We start from the raw sequence: 11,728 nt of genomic DNA, 5'->3' as shown, positions 1-11,728 counted from the left end.
TAGATTGCTCAAAGTTTGATGATATCGCATTTATTTGACAGAAGGACTGTGGCCTTTCTTTTGGGACTTTTGGTCCCTTTTGAAATTTTTTTACATTTTGTGATACATCATTGTAACAAACAGAGATCTCTTACCATTTCAAACGCTATTTTATAATTCAAACTTCTAAAATTATACACACTCAGAGAATCTATTTGAATAAATTTCAAGGCATTTAGCCATGTCCTTGTTTAATATAATTTATCAGAAAGTAATGCATTTAACTGCAATCCTCTATTTTGGATAGTTTATAAATTGTATTAAATGTGATGGAAAATTAAGGTTTGGGTACTTCTCACTTGCACTTATCTTGGTCTACCAAAAAGTACTTTTCTATTCCTGATTTTTTCATTCTGTCGAGCTCCATTTTGTAATGTATGCTTACTTCATTTAGAAAAACATTGAACTAGAATAGTAGAAAAAACAAAATGAATTTCAAGAGTGTATAAGTAAATAAATATTCAGTGGTTGTTCCATTTCTGTTGCATTAGAAAGTATTGAAATCTGTATTACCCTGTATCGTACATATTTTATTCGTATCCTCTGTAAATAATAAACCAGAGAGTGTTTAGCTAACCCATAAATAAATACTTCTCCACAAAATGTTTCCAATGAAATTCTCTGTATTTCAGATGTTTCCGCAGTACGGTTTCAAAAACTACATTGCACAGCATGTGACGCACACATCGGATCAGCTCCAGCGGATTCTAGTAACATGTTCGAGCATCCTGTACTTCGTACATTGCTGTGCTCCAAGTGTCGCGACTTTTACGGAGATGGCACCTTCGAGCAAGGTACTAAAAGAGAATGAAACATTCATTAATTGAAACACGTTAGGATGAGCTAGAGCATATTTATAGTTAGCGTTTCTCTGATATTTGCAACTTTATCTCGCAGGTGACGACGCCACGGACATGTTCTGCAGATGGTGCGCGAACGGCGGCAATTTGTACTGCTGTTCCTTTTGCAGCAACACCTTCTGCTGCAAATGTATCAAGAGAAACTTTGATCCAATCCTGAGGAAAAAGATCGAAGCGGACGAAAAGTGGAAATGTTTCGTTTGCGATCCCACGGATTTGTATCCCGCGAGAGCGACTTGCTGGGCTCTGCTGGAGTTCGTTCAGAAAATGAACAGGTAACAGGATTATCCGTTTAAGATGTTCTAATTGCTTCGAGTTTCGATTGTTGAGAAATAGATACGCAAAGTGTGCTAATGGATGGTCTAAATTTTTGAGAAAACATCAATTTTAGTACAGCCTGTAGAATGGAAAAACAGAAAGCCTAAATGGCGTACCATCTTTGTCTCAAATATGGCGGTGAGCTGGCGTGGCTCGTCAAGGCAATATGGAGAAACTGTTTGGGGATGGTGAACGATGAATGGGGTACGAATGGAGCGAGCGAGCCTCGAGCTATCTCTGTCTAGCTAACCACGCATTTTCAAATTTTATCTATTACATTAAAATCGACATACTTTGTTCTATTTTTATTTTATTCAAACTTTCGATCAGGAAAGGATACGAACGAAAAGACGAATGCTTTGTTCAAGAAAAAGGAAAACACAGCGTTACTTGCCACGTTGTTTCAGTTTTACATGTGCCGAGCAACGAGATTGGAATAAATCATTTTATATTAAAAATCCAAGTTGTAGTAAAGGATGGAATTCGATTCTAGGGTCAGTCGCGTAGAGTCAGAATGAGAAAATAAAGAAAAGAATAAAAGATAAAAGCGAATAATAACTTCCAATTGAATCAGAATTAAAACCTCTTCAATTTTCCAGACTGTTCAAGCAGAACAGCAAGATGACCCAGCAAGAGATAGACGAGAAGTTGTCTCTAGACGAAACGAATTGTTGCCCGCGAAGAAGGAAACGGAAGCGTCGAAGAACAGGTTCGAATTCAGAGGAAGACGACGAAACCTACATACCCAAGCAAGTGACGGCGCCTATCGTGACGAAGCGTAGAAGAAGAGGTCGCGGCAGAGGACGCTATTCGAACGGAACCAACGTATCCGTGTCTGGTAAATCCTACGCGACATCAGAAGACGGTTCCGTCGACCACGAACTACCGCCGTCCCTTCTCTCCTGCGAGCAGACAATGGTCGAATGCGAAAACGTCGTCACGGTCAATACAGACGGTACGATCGTCTCTCAGCCTCTCCCGACGAACTCCTTGCCTCCCAGAATAGAAACTGCCAACGTCGTTCAACAACCCATGTACAACACGTTCATGAACGTGGTCGCTTCGAACTTCCTCCAACCAGCGTCGCCGGTGATACCCATACGCCACGTGTCCAGTCCCATAAATCAAGTGGCCTCGATGAACCTATACCAGGCGATGCAGTGCACGTCGACGCCTATGGTAACCATACCCAACCAAAGCGCCGACATGATGAACCGGTTGCGTTTTCCACTGCCAGAACCCAAAGTACCGCGACCCGTAGGGAGCAGTCCTCACGTCATAGAGCTCGACAGCGACTCAGAGGACATAGCGGTGATAGGTCCGTCCCGGAATTCGCGTTCCTTCAAGGACCACGTCGACAACAACAAAGCGGTACCTGTCGCGTTGGTCAGCTCCAAGACCAGCAGCTCCAAGAGGCAAGAGCTGCTAGCGGAGAGGCGCAGCGTAAAGACGCTCAATCAGAGGTTGCTTCCTCACGGTCACGAGGTCGACAATATATTGACGAATCTCAAGACCAAGCTACGAGGACTGTTCGAGTCGTCCAAGCAAGAAGAGTTGAAGAAGTACGAGCTGAACGACGCCCGCGTCATGATCAAGCAGTTCCACCGCGAGATACGCGACACGGTCAGCCAACTAGCGTGTATCAACGATAGAATAGTGCGCGAGTACAACAGGTGGAAGAGGTACCAACTGAAGACGGGAGCCGCCCAGTCGTCGGATCCTAGTAATACTCAGAACCAGACCAAGAAGGAAGAGTTACCTCTGGACATGGTCTGCGTCAACGACTCCGATCCGGAGACCGAGAACAACGGCGAAGCCGATGCTAATATTTTGAGCCCTTCGGAGTTCGTAGGCACTACGAACGCAGTCGAAGGTATAAAGTCCTTCAAGAAGAGGAACACCGTGTCTCGAGCAGTGGGCGACGACCCCGCGCAACTGGTGGACAAGTCCGTGCAGATATACGACGTCGAAATGCAAGACTACGACAAATCCATAAGGCATTCGACGATCCAGAACGCTTCGGCAACCGGTGATAAATACGAGGAACAGTTTATTTGTTACCTGGAGAAGCGCGACCCTGAGATCATCGAGCTGGAGGAGCCCAAGGACCTACCGGACCCTAACGAGACGCCATTGAAGGATTTGATAGAGGCCAATTCGCCGTTTATTTCAGAGATGTTGAATTCGGTTGTTAAAGAAACCGAGGATGACTTTGCGAAAATGGTTAACGATATGACTAACAATTTAGATAAGAAGAAAAGTTTAAAAGCCACGCCTGTATGTGTTAGTGACTCGGAGAAGGAAAGTAAATCTAAAGACGCATGTTTTTCTACTAGTGATAACGTTGGTGCCAAGGTACCGAAGGAGGAGAACAGGGAGGACTCGAGCAGGACTAACTGCAACGCGATTAACTCCGAAAGCAACAATGACGAGGAATGTACTATCATCGATTAAGCGATTAGTTAATCGGGAAATAATTCGTTTCTTACATGTAAATTTTCTAAAAATCTCGTTGCGATATCTTCCAACTCTTCGAGCCGTCTTCGAGCTAAGAATGTACCTCATTACTTTCCTACATGAAATTCATTCACCCTAAGAAATTACAATTGATGCTTAAGTTTTATTTTTCGAGATTACCAAATAATTTGCAAGAAAAGACGGCTCGGGAGTTGGAAACTGTTAAACCATATTGCACCGTGGCTTTATCTGTGTACTTTCTGAAAAGAACCACGGGTATACTACTCGGATCTAGCAAAATAACTGGTCGTACGACGAAACGTTTACAATCGACCACCGGACACCGCACGTTTCGCAAATATTGAAACGTATTTGTTAATTACCTAAGTAATACTTATCGGAAATAAATATATAATGATATACGACTCTCAGTTTGGTTAGGCTTGGTTGAATATCTGCGAAATGAGTTTCTCTGTGGAAAGAGTCTTTTTTTTTTTAATTTTATTTTATTACTTACGTTACTGTGTTACGTTATTATTTACAATGGGTTTTTACCTGTGGAGAGAGAAACGACATTGAATGTCAATTATTCACTCTTTCGCTTTCGCTATTCTCTTTTTATTTCTTCTACGTTCTTTTCTCACTCTGGTGTCCTAATTCCGAAATTGTTGCGGCGTAAGTGCGCGAGGTTACTTTGAAAGAAGTACCCCGTACTTTCTTTACAGATATAAACGTATTCATATATTGATAGCGTAAGAACGTTAACGAGGTTTTTTTTTTCTACGAAGAAACTGTGAAGTTGCGACCTCTTTGTATGTATGTACAGTAGGTGTGGAATATATTTGTACACCGATCAATTTCCAAAAAAACTGTGTAAAATTGTAACTTATTAACTTATTTTTTATAAACAATGACATTCTATATATTCTCGGAAATATGTAGAATAGATAGAATAGATAGATTACAAAAGATATAGCTATTTATGTAAGTTGCGAAATTAACGAAAAAGACAATTAATCGATAGAAATATTGAAGCAATGAGTATTCGCACAACTGTTTAATTTTTAAAGCTTGATCAAAAAGAAAGAGAAACTTACATTTATATATAAGTATATAATACTTCCTTCGTGGGATTTCTTGTTGATTTTATAATTATTGTAACTTTTCTAAGGATTAAATTATCTAAATTATTAGTTATTCGAAGTGGGATCTCCTTTCATTCCTCTATTAGAGCCTTTTTTAAAACTGCTTTACTGGAAATTTGATGTTTTCTAATTCGTACGAAGCAATAGACTAATGTGTTTATGTTATAAAATCTACTGTAAATGGTTCGCCATAAGAATCGTACAAATACTTATTGCTTTTATATTTTTATCCACTTTTCGCATTTTTCTTTTTTTTTATGTTCATTTCACAAATTATATTAACTAGTAAATGTTTGGACTATATCTATCTTAGAGACTTCCGAGAATATGTAAAATATCATTGATTATAAAAAAAGAAGTTAAGAAACTACAATTTCACACAAAAGTTTTTTGAGAGAATTCATCGGTGTACGAATACATTCTACACCCACTGTACTTGACCTAATCTTAATTCCTAGTCCTTATAGATGTCGTCTTATCTTTCTTAACTCTACCTTACAAGTTGTAAGGTTTGTAAGTTACAACTAACCTTGACCTATCTTATTCTATCCTAACGCCTGCGCACACCAGATTGAGAGAGCGAGAGAGCGAGAGAGCTTGCCTCCGCTTCCGGGGAATTCCCCCCCATATCTTTTTTTTTCCATCTTTCTCCCGTCCATTCATTCATTCATTCATCCATCCCCTTTTTTCCCCTTCGGGGGGTGATTTGAAACAACTTTTTCCTTAGCGAAAATGTTATCCGAGGCTTCGTTGAGGAAATATTAACGGAAAACATTGACCAATCAGAGCGTGCGGATACCGTTGGACCGGCCGTAGTAGGCGTGGCTAAGCACTAGGCGACCGCGTTCATACGTTAGCGCTAGCGCTCCACCGGCATACTCGCGCTCTGATTGGTCAGTGTTTTCCGTTAATATCTCCTCAACGAAGCCTCGGACAACATTTTCGCTAAGGAAAAAGTTGTTTCAAATCACCCCCTGAACCACCCATTTCAAGGTGTTACAACATTTTTGGGACACCCTGTATATTTCCTCCACCCGACCTCCTTGTATGTACAGCGCGTATAATGTATAATTATTGTAAAAAGTTGAAGCTTTAGTAAGTTCTTTGGATAATTATAAGAATGCATTTGACATTTATTAGCAGGAGGGACGACGTTTCCTGTTGGATTTATCATTGCCACCGGTTTTCTTCTTTTCTTTCACAACTCATCCGTCATTTAGTGTTACTCTGTAAGACTGCGCACTTTGGAGAGCCGGAAAAAAAAAAGTATTTCCTGAAACGAGTCTCTCGCGGTTAGTTAGAAGAATCCATCTCTCGCCGGATGATGAAACGAATACACTTCTGAAATTTATATAAATATGTTGAATAAAAATATTATAACTACAATTGTATAGGTAACATATGTATAATAGGTGAACGAACGAACATGTCCACGAAACGATAAGATGGCTCTGAAGTACGTCGATGGTCGCTGTTTTCTATGGTCCATGGGTGAATATACTTTTAGCCTAATATTGTATTTCGAACTGTAGCGAGCGAACGTTTCCACGATAGTCGCGGGTTCGCCTGTTGATCGTCGTAAAGTGAATTGAAATCTGCTCCCTAATAAATTTATTACAAACTGTCGAAACTCGGTTATCTCTTTTTGCGTGCACTTCACTGAGAGGTGTTACCGTCTGTTTTGTAGCGATTGTGCAGTGAATTATTTATTTTCAAAATTGTTGAATAGAGTGTCACGAAAGGAAAGGTACTTTTGGAGTCTCCAGGGATCAGAAATTTGTTGGAACGTTTCAGACATCCGAGTGTTCTTCTTTCGTTAGCGTTACAAGTGTTTATTACTTATAATATAAATTGTAACGTTGTATTCAAACCTTTTCGTTTGTTCATTTTTATTTATTTCTCTTTTTCTTTTTCTTTCGGTGTGTACACATCGATCGCACAGTTCAATATATTACTTTCTCTTTATCAGGTAAACTCTTATCCTACGTAGAGAGACGAATTATTTCTCAGTGTATAGATACGATACAACAGGTTCGTAGAAATTTTTCTTAAAAACAGTACGAATACGCGACCTCTCGCGCGAACACGCAGTCTAATATACAAAAAGAAATCGAACGCAACGAGCTCGAGGGGAAATATATACTTGTACACTTACAAAAAATACAAAAAACTATGAGAATGGAAAAGCATTACAAATATGTTACAGTTAGAGTGCGTAGTAAATTGTTACTACTGGTGGAGACGTAGGTACAAGTACTCAGGAATTATAAACCAAGCGAAGGCTCACTGCTACTAATTCCATCTATTCGTATTTTCAAATTAAGACATTGCGGCATAACCAGGAACGCAAATGTTTGAATACTCGAATCACTTAACATAAAAAAAGGAAATACATAAATTATTGGCAACGTAAATTCAACAGGTTGGTTTCTACGATCACAACGCGAAATAAAAATAAAAAATAACATGTACGAGATCTGTTTGGAATTTCTAACTTTCGAAAGTACTTCTACCTACTTCTACCTTCTCGATTCGTAATCTCATTTCGGTATCGGTAAACGTAGAAGCTCGTCTCGACGCCTTGAAGTACACCTGAGCAAATAAATCCTTAACAACTGCTTGTAAATAAACGACAATACCAAACGGTGACAAATTTCGACGGAAAGTTAAGTTGCAGATGAACGCTATAGTGTCGTGTAACAATCAATTTCGTTTTTTAATCGCAATAGGAGCGACAGTCTAATCGCTAGCACCGTAACGTGACATTTAACGTGTCGTTAACGCCCAGTCTCTTTATATTTTTCTCCTAATCTTCGATAGGAGAATCGACCTTTCCTATTCTTCAATAACGGAATTGACCTTTTCTGCCCATACCGTTGTGGTAGACCCTGAGCGGCGTGTAATTCCCGTTTCCGTTCATCGCTGTACACAGAAGAAAACAGGGGAAGGGGATGATAAAACAATCGACACAAAAAGGTAACTGAAGTTCTGATTAACTGGACGATTAAATTGGATTAAATGAAGAGAAACACAGGTCGACACGAAATGTAATATAATGCGAGGATAGTGGAGAACGAATAAACGATGGGAGGGGAAAAGAAACTTAGTTTCTATCAAGGAAACGTTGCTAAACTGAAGAATGCTTCCTACGAGTCCTTTGAACTGAAAGAATATTCCTGCAAGTCTGTACAACGTTTGCCATAACAAGTTATCTCGAGGAGTCTGTCTAGTTTGAAAACAAACGGAATCAATTTAAATCTTCTAACAGAAATTTCAAAGTGAAGAAACTCCTGAAGGTTAAAAGTATCTGTTAAAGAGCTTTCAGTATGTATGCTATGTATGCTGATATTTCCACCAGCCATATCTAACATTTAATATTCCATTAACCTTTTGAATCATTTGGACCTTTTGTAGCATGCAAAAAGAATCGTCCAAGTGCCTTTGGAGGGAACCTTTAGGACTTTGAAGGAAATCAGAAGGTGATATTTACATGGATATAACAACTGAAATGCGTACGTTGGGTTATCAGAAAAGTTTAACCGACTCTGTAAAAAGTAACGTCCCAACCTGAGATCTAGGTGACCTAGGAGGTCTAGATGGTCGTCTTCCTTGAAGTAGAATCGCTGGGAGCATCGTATCGACTCCCAAGGGAACTATTGGTTCTCCAGAAAGTTCGTGTCAATTTTTAAGTAACCATACTTTAAGGTAGATGGCGATTACAAAATTCTTAGGTTGGTCCGTCACTTTTTCTAGAGTTCAGCGACTTTTCGACATCAAGCATCAGTTTGCACTGAATCTATCGCTAAACAGCATGTCGGAGCAATTGCTTTAACGCTTGCTAAAGATTCTGCTTCTTAAATTAGCAAAAATAAGGATAATGCCGACTCAAACCACTTGAATGCTTCCAGGATACTCACTTAATTCGTACTCCTTAATGGCAGCTAGCGTGAGAAATTTACGTTAGTCACGTTTGTATGAACATATTAATAAATTTATCGATCGTTATGGAATAACGAACATCGTAAATGATGGAATTGAAACTTGCTACGCTGTAGATATCGACAAATTTGCTCACCCTGTACAACGGTAGGCGGTTGCCGTGGACCCTGTATATTGTGTGCATGGCACCGTGGCTTCAATAAGCCGTGATACAAGATGAAATACAAGGCGGCAACGCCTGCTGCCGCGACGGCCATGCAACGATAAACGAATCTCAACGAATCGACGATGTCAGAGTCGTCGACGTTGATGTAAGCACCAATCACGGCTCCGATGCATCGACCTGCGTCAGATCAAACACATTTGGGCCGGTGGTGAATGCATTCGTGTCCTGCGCGAGACTTAAAACATCATATGTATACATATTTATATACACAAACGTATTTGGAATTCGTACCAACGCAAAAGTGTGCAATCACAGGCAGCGCTTGAGCAGTGACAGTCAAATGACGCGGGACCAAGTGTCTCAGATAGAGGATGGCAGTGACCCACATAATTCCCAATGTGAAGACCTCGAGCGCCTCGGAAATCAAGGACCACCAAGGTCCCGCGACGAGACTCAGTCCAGTAAACCTAAAAATTTCACTCGCAGTTATTTTATACAAGTCGTCTAGCCTTTACTGTGCACGATCGCGTAACTTACCTACCTAATGATATACACGGTGAAGGCAGTGATCAGGAGATTGCTGTGACCGCAATAATCGACTAGGTGCTCGGACTTCCAGAGGAATAAGAACGATGGCACCGCTCCCACGGTCATAGCCACGCCGATGGGAAGCTCGTTGCCCCCCAGTTTCTGCAAGTGTCTAAAATAATACGAATTGAGACCAATGAGAACAATTGCTACAAGTAGGGCACCGATTGATTGTAATGTACTATTTTGATGTATGTATTTAATGCGTTCAATGAAATTAGTATAACTATTAGGTTGTCCAGAAAGTTTCTTTCGCGAGTTCCACTCAATTATTTGATGTGGTCGTGTTAATATAAATAGACAATCTAATTTCATAAATATTCATGTTGTAACAGTAATGGAGCAAAATGAATCGTGGACAATTCAGTAATGTAACATAAAACATAAACTATTGTGCATGTATTACTTATTAATAAAGCGAAAGAAACTTTTGGGACAACCTAATATATCAAACGCGAACATTCGAGACTGATTTGACTCCTTAGTCTTTGGTTGAAAGTCGCGATGCTACTCCTGTACCAACAAGAAATCTTACAAAGGAAGATAGCTGTCCATAGCGCTCCAGAAGGTTCCCATGACGATGAGGACGATGACCAGGGCGGCAGTTTCGCTGCCGTATCTCTTGATGGCACTCATAGGAAGCGCTAGCATGCCACTCCTAGTGTGCCACCACCACTCCGGGGGACTGAGAGGCATCCCATCGGCGCAGAGGGCAACGAGAGCCGCTAGAAGCATCAGCGCGGCGTGCAGGCCGATGGGTAGGTAGTAGAAGGAGTTCAAGTTGTCTATCAGAGTGGAAAGATAGCCAGTTAGAGGGCCAAAGATTGCGAAGCCGAGGGAGCCAAAGGCCAATTGGCGACCGACGTCGCCGCGTCCACAAGACGTCTCCCTCGTGGCTATCACTACGGCAGCATCGATCAGGGCCACAGCTGTCGTCGGGAAAATGTCAGCGGCTGACCGGATGGCCAAGTACGTCCAAAACACCAGGTGCGACCAGTCCTCTGTCTGCTGGCACTGGCTCTCCACCAGGACGCTGTCTGGAAATAAATGTTAAAATTAGTTTACTCGTTAGTTCTAACACGCTTCCGCTTAGACTTACGCGCTTTTACTTAGCCAAAGTTATCTCGTGCAATAAATGATATATATTATATGGATTAGGATTTATTCATTCCTAATCTCAATCTACTACATTAATTACTGCTAATATTTACTAATAATGTTAGGTGTACATGCGAATGCGTTAAGAGCAAGGGTAATTAGAGGAGAGGACTACCTGGTAGAGTGTATGGATCGACCAAGTCGCATTCGATGGAACAGCTCTGATAGACCTCCGCCATTCTAGCTCTCAGTTCAGGGGGTATTCGACAGGTAAAGTACTCAGCTAGGGGATACGCGCACCAATCTCGATCGCTGCTGTTGCTGGAGGCCTGCCCCAGAGTGGCATTCACAGGTAAAGTGCCTGTGTACTCGGTGTAAACGTGGCACACCACGTTGTCGCCTTCTTTGAAGCATAAATGAGGTGGTTCGCTGTCGTCTGTCACGAATCTTCGCGTCTTCTTGGCATCCTCTGGCTCCTGGTGAATGTTCAATCGATAATTAAACGTCTGTAGATACAATTCGCATCAATAATTATAAGTGTTAGCATTTTACACTGGCCCGACTCCTCCTATACCATCTCTAATCACTGTTCGCTATTCATTACACGTAATTACATATATTTAAAAAGAAACAAATAACCGATCATCTCTATTTTATGGAGTAAATAGATGAAGATGCAATAAGTAGATGTAATAAGTAGCACATTTTGGACCACCCCTTTGAAACCAATCATTTTCACATTTGTTTTGAACCATATTCGAAAACTACAACTGGCTATTAACGTTTTGAAGCCGCGAACCACCTTCAGGATGGTTTCCAGAAGTAAGTAACATGAAAGTCATCCATTTTGAATGAATGTATACACCAAGTAGGTACCGAAATGAAAGTAGTATCACATTTTGGACCACTATCTCTACAAGAACCCTCCGCAAGACCCCAAAATGCCCAACTATATAATAACAGAAGTAAGTAACATGAAAGTCATCCATTTTGAATGAATATATACACCAAGTAGGTACAGAAATGAAAGTAGTATCACATTTTGGACCACTACCTCTACAAGAATCCTCTGCAAGACCCCAAAATGCCTAACTATATAATAACAGAAGTAAGTAACA

General features: G+C 40.7%; 2 protein-coding genes and 1 long non-coding RNA gene across 8 annotated transcripts in view; 2 read left to right on the top strand and 1 right to left on the bottom strand.

The window, feature by feature from the left end:
* LOC128889318 (uncharacterized) overlaps positions 1-4,099 on the top strand; it is a 4,630-nt gene extending 531 nt beyond the window's left edge. The window contains exons 3-5 of the mRNA XM_054146862.1: positions 672-833; positions 937-1,174; positions 1,817-4,099. Coding sequence (XP_054002837.1) covers positions 672-833; positions 937-1,174; positions 1,817-3,671 — 2,255 coding nt within the window. The 3' untranslated portion in view covers positions 3,672-4,099. The remainder of the gene's footprint in view (positions 1-671; positions 834-936; positions 1,175-1,816) is intronic.
* Positions 4,100-4,160: 61 nt separating this feature from the next.
* LOC128889327 (uncharacterized) overlaps positions 4,161-11,728 on the bottom strand; it is a 21,549-nt gene continuing 13,981 nt past the window's right edge. For 2 of the 6 annotated variants that reach the window (XM_054146874.1, XM_054146886.1), the window contains 7 exons: positions 10,786-11,086; positions 10,048-10,549; positions 9,466-9,624; positions 9,216-9,391; positions 8,895-9,101; positions 8,737-8,760; positions 4,161-7,741 (listed from right to left, as the gene is read on the bottom strand). In XM_054146874.1, coding sequence (XP_054002849.1) covers positions 7,662-7,741; positions 8,737-8,760; positions 8,895-9,101; positions 9,216-9,391; positions 9,466-9,624; positions 10,048-10,549; positions 10,786-11,086 — 1,449 coding nt within the window. In that variant the 3' untranslated portion in view covers positions 4,161-7,661. Of the gene's footprint in view, positions 7,742-8,335; positions 9,102-9,215; positions 9,392-9,465; positions 9,625-10,047; positions 10,550-10,785; positions 11,087-11,728 lie in introns of all 6 variants that reach the window. The other 4 variants (XR_008460423.1, XR_008460429.1, XR_008460424.1 and 1 more) reach the window with 4 other exon arrangements.
* LOC128889435 (uncharacterized) lies at positions 8,004-9,013 on the top strand. Its single transcript, XR_008460439.1, has 3 exons — positions 8,004-8,143; positions 8,234-8,778; positions 8,875-9,013. It is a non-coding gene; the product is annotated as an uncharacterized LOC128889435 (long non-coding RNA).

The sequence above is a fragment of the Hylaeus anthracinus genome, unplaced genomic scaffold (genome assembly GCF_026225885.1).
Source record: "Hylaeus anthracinus isolate JK02 unplaced genomic scaffold, UHH_iyHylAnth1.0_haploid 0, whole genome shotgun sequence".
NCBI lineage: Eukaryota > Metazoa > Arthropoda > Insecta > Hymenoptera > Colletidae > Hylaeus > Hylaeus anthracinus.
This window is presented reverse-complemented; position numbering and strand designations above follow the sequence as displayed.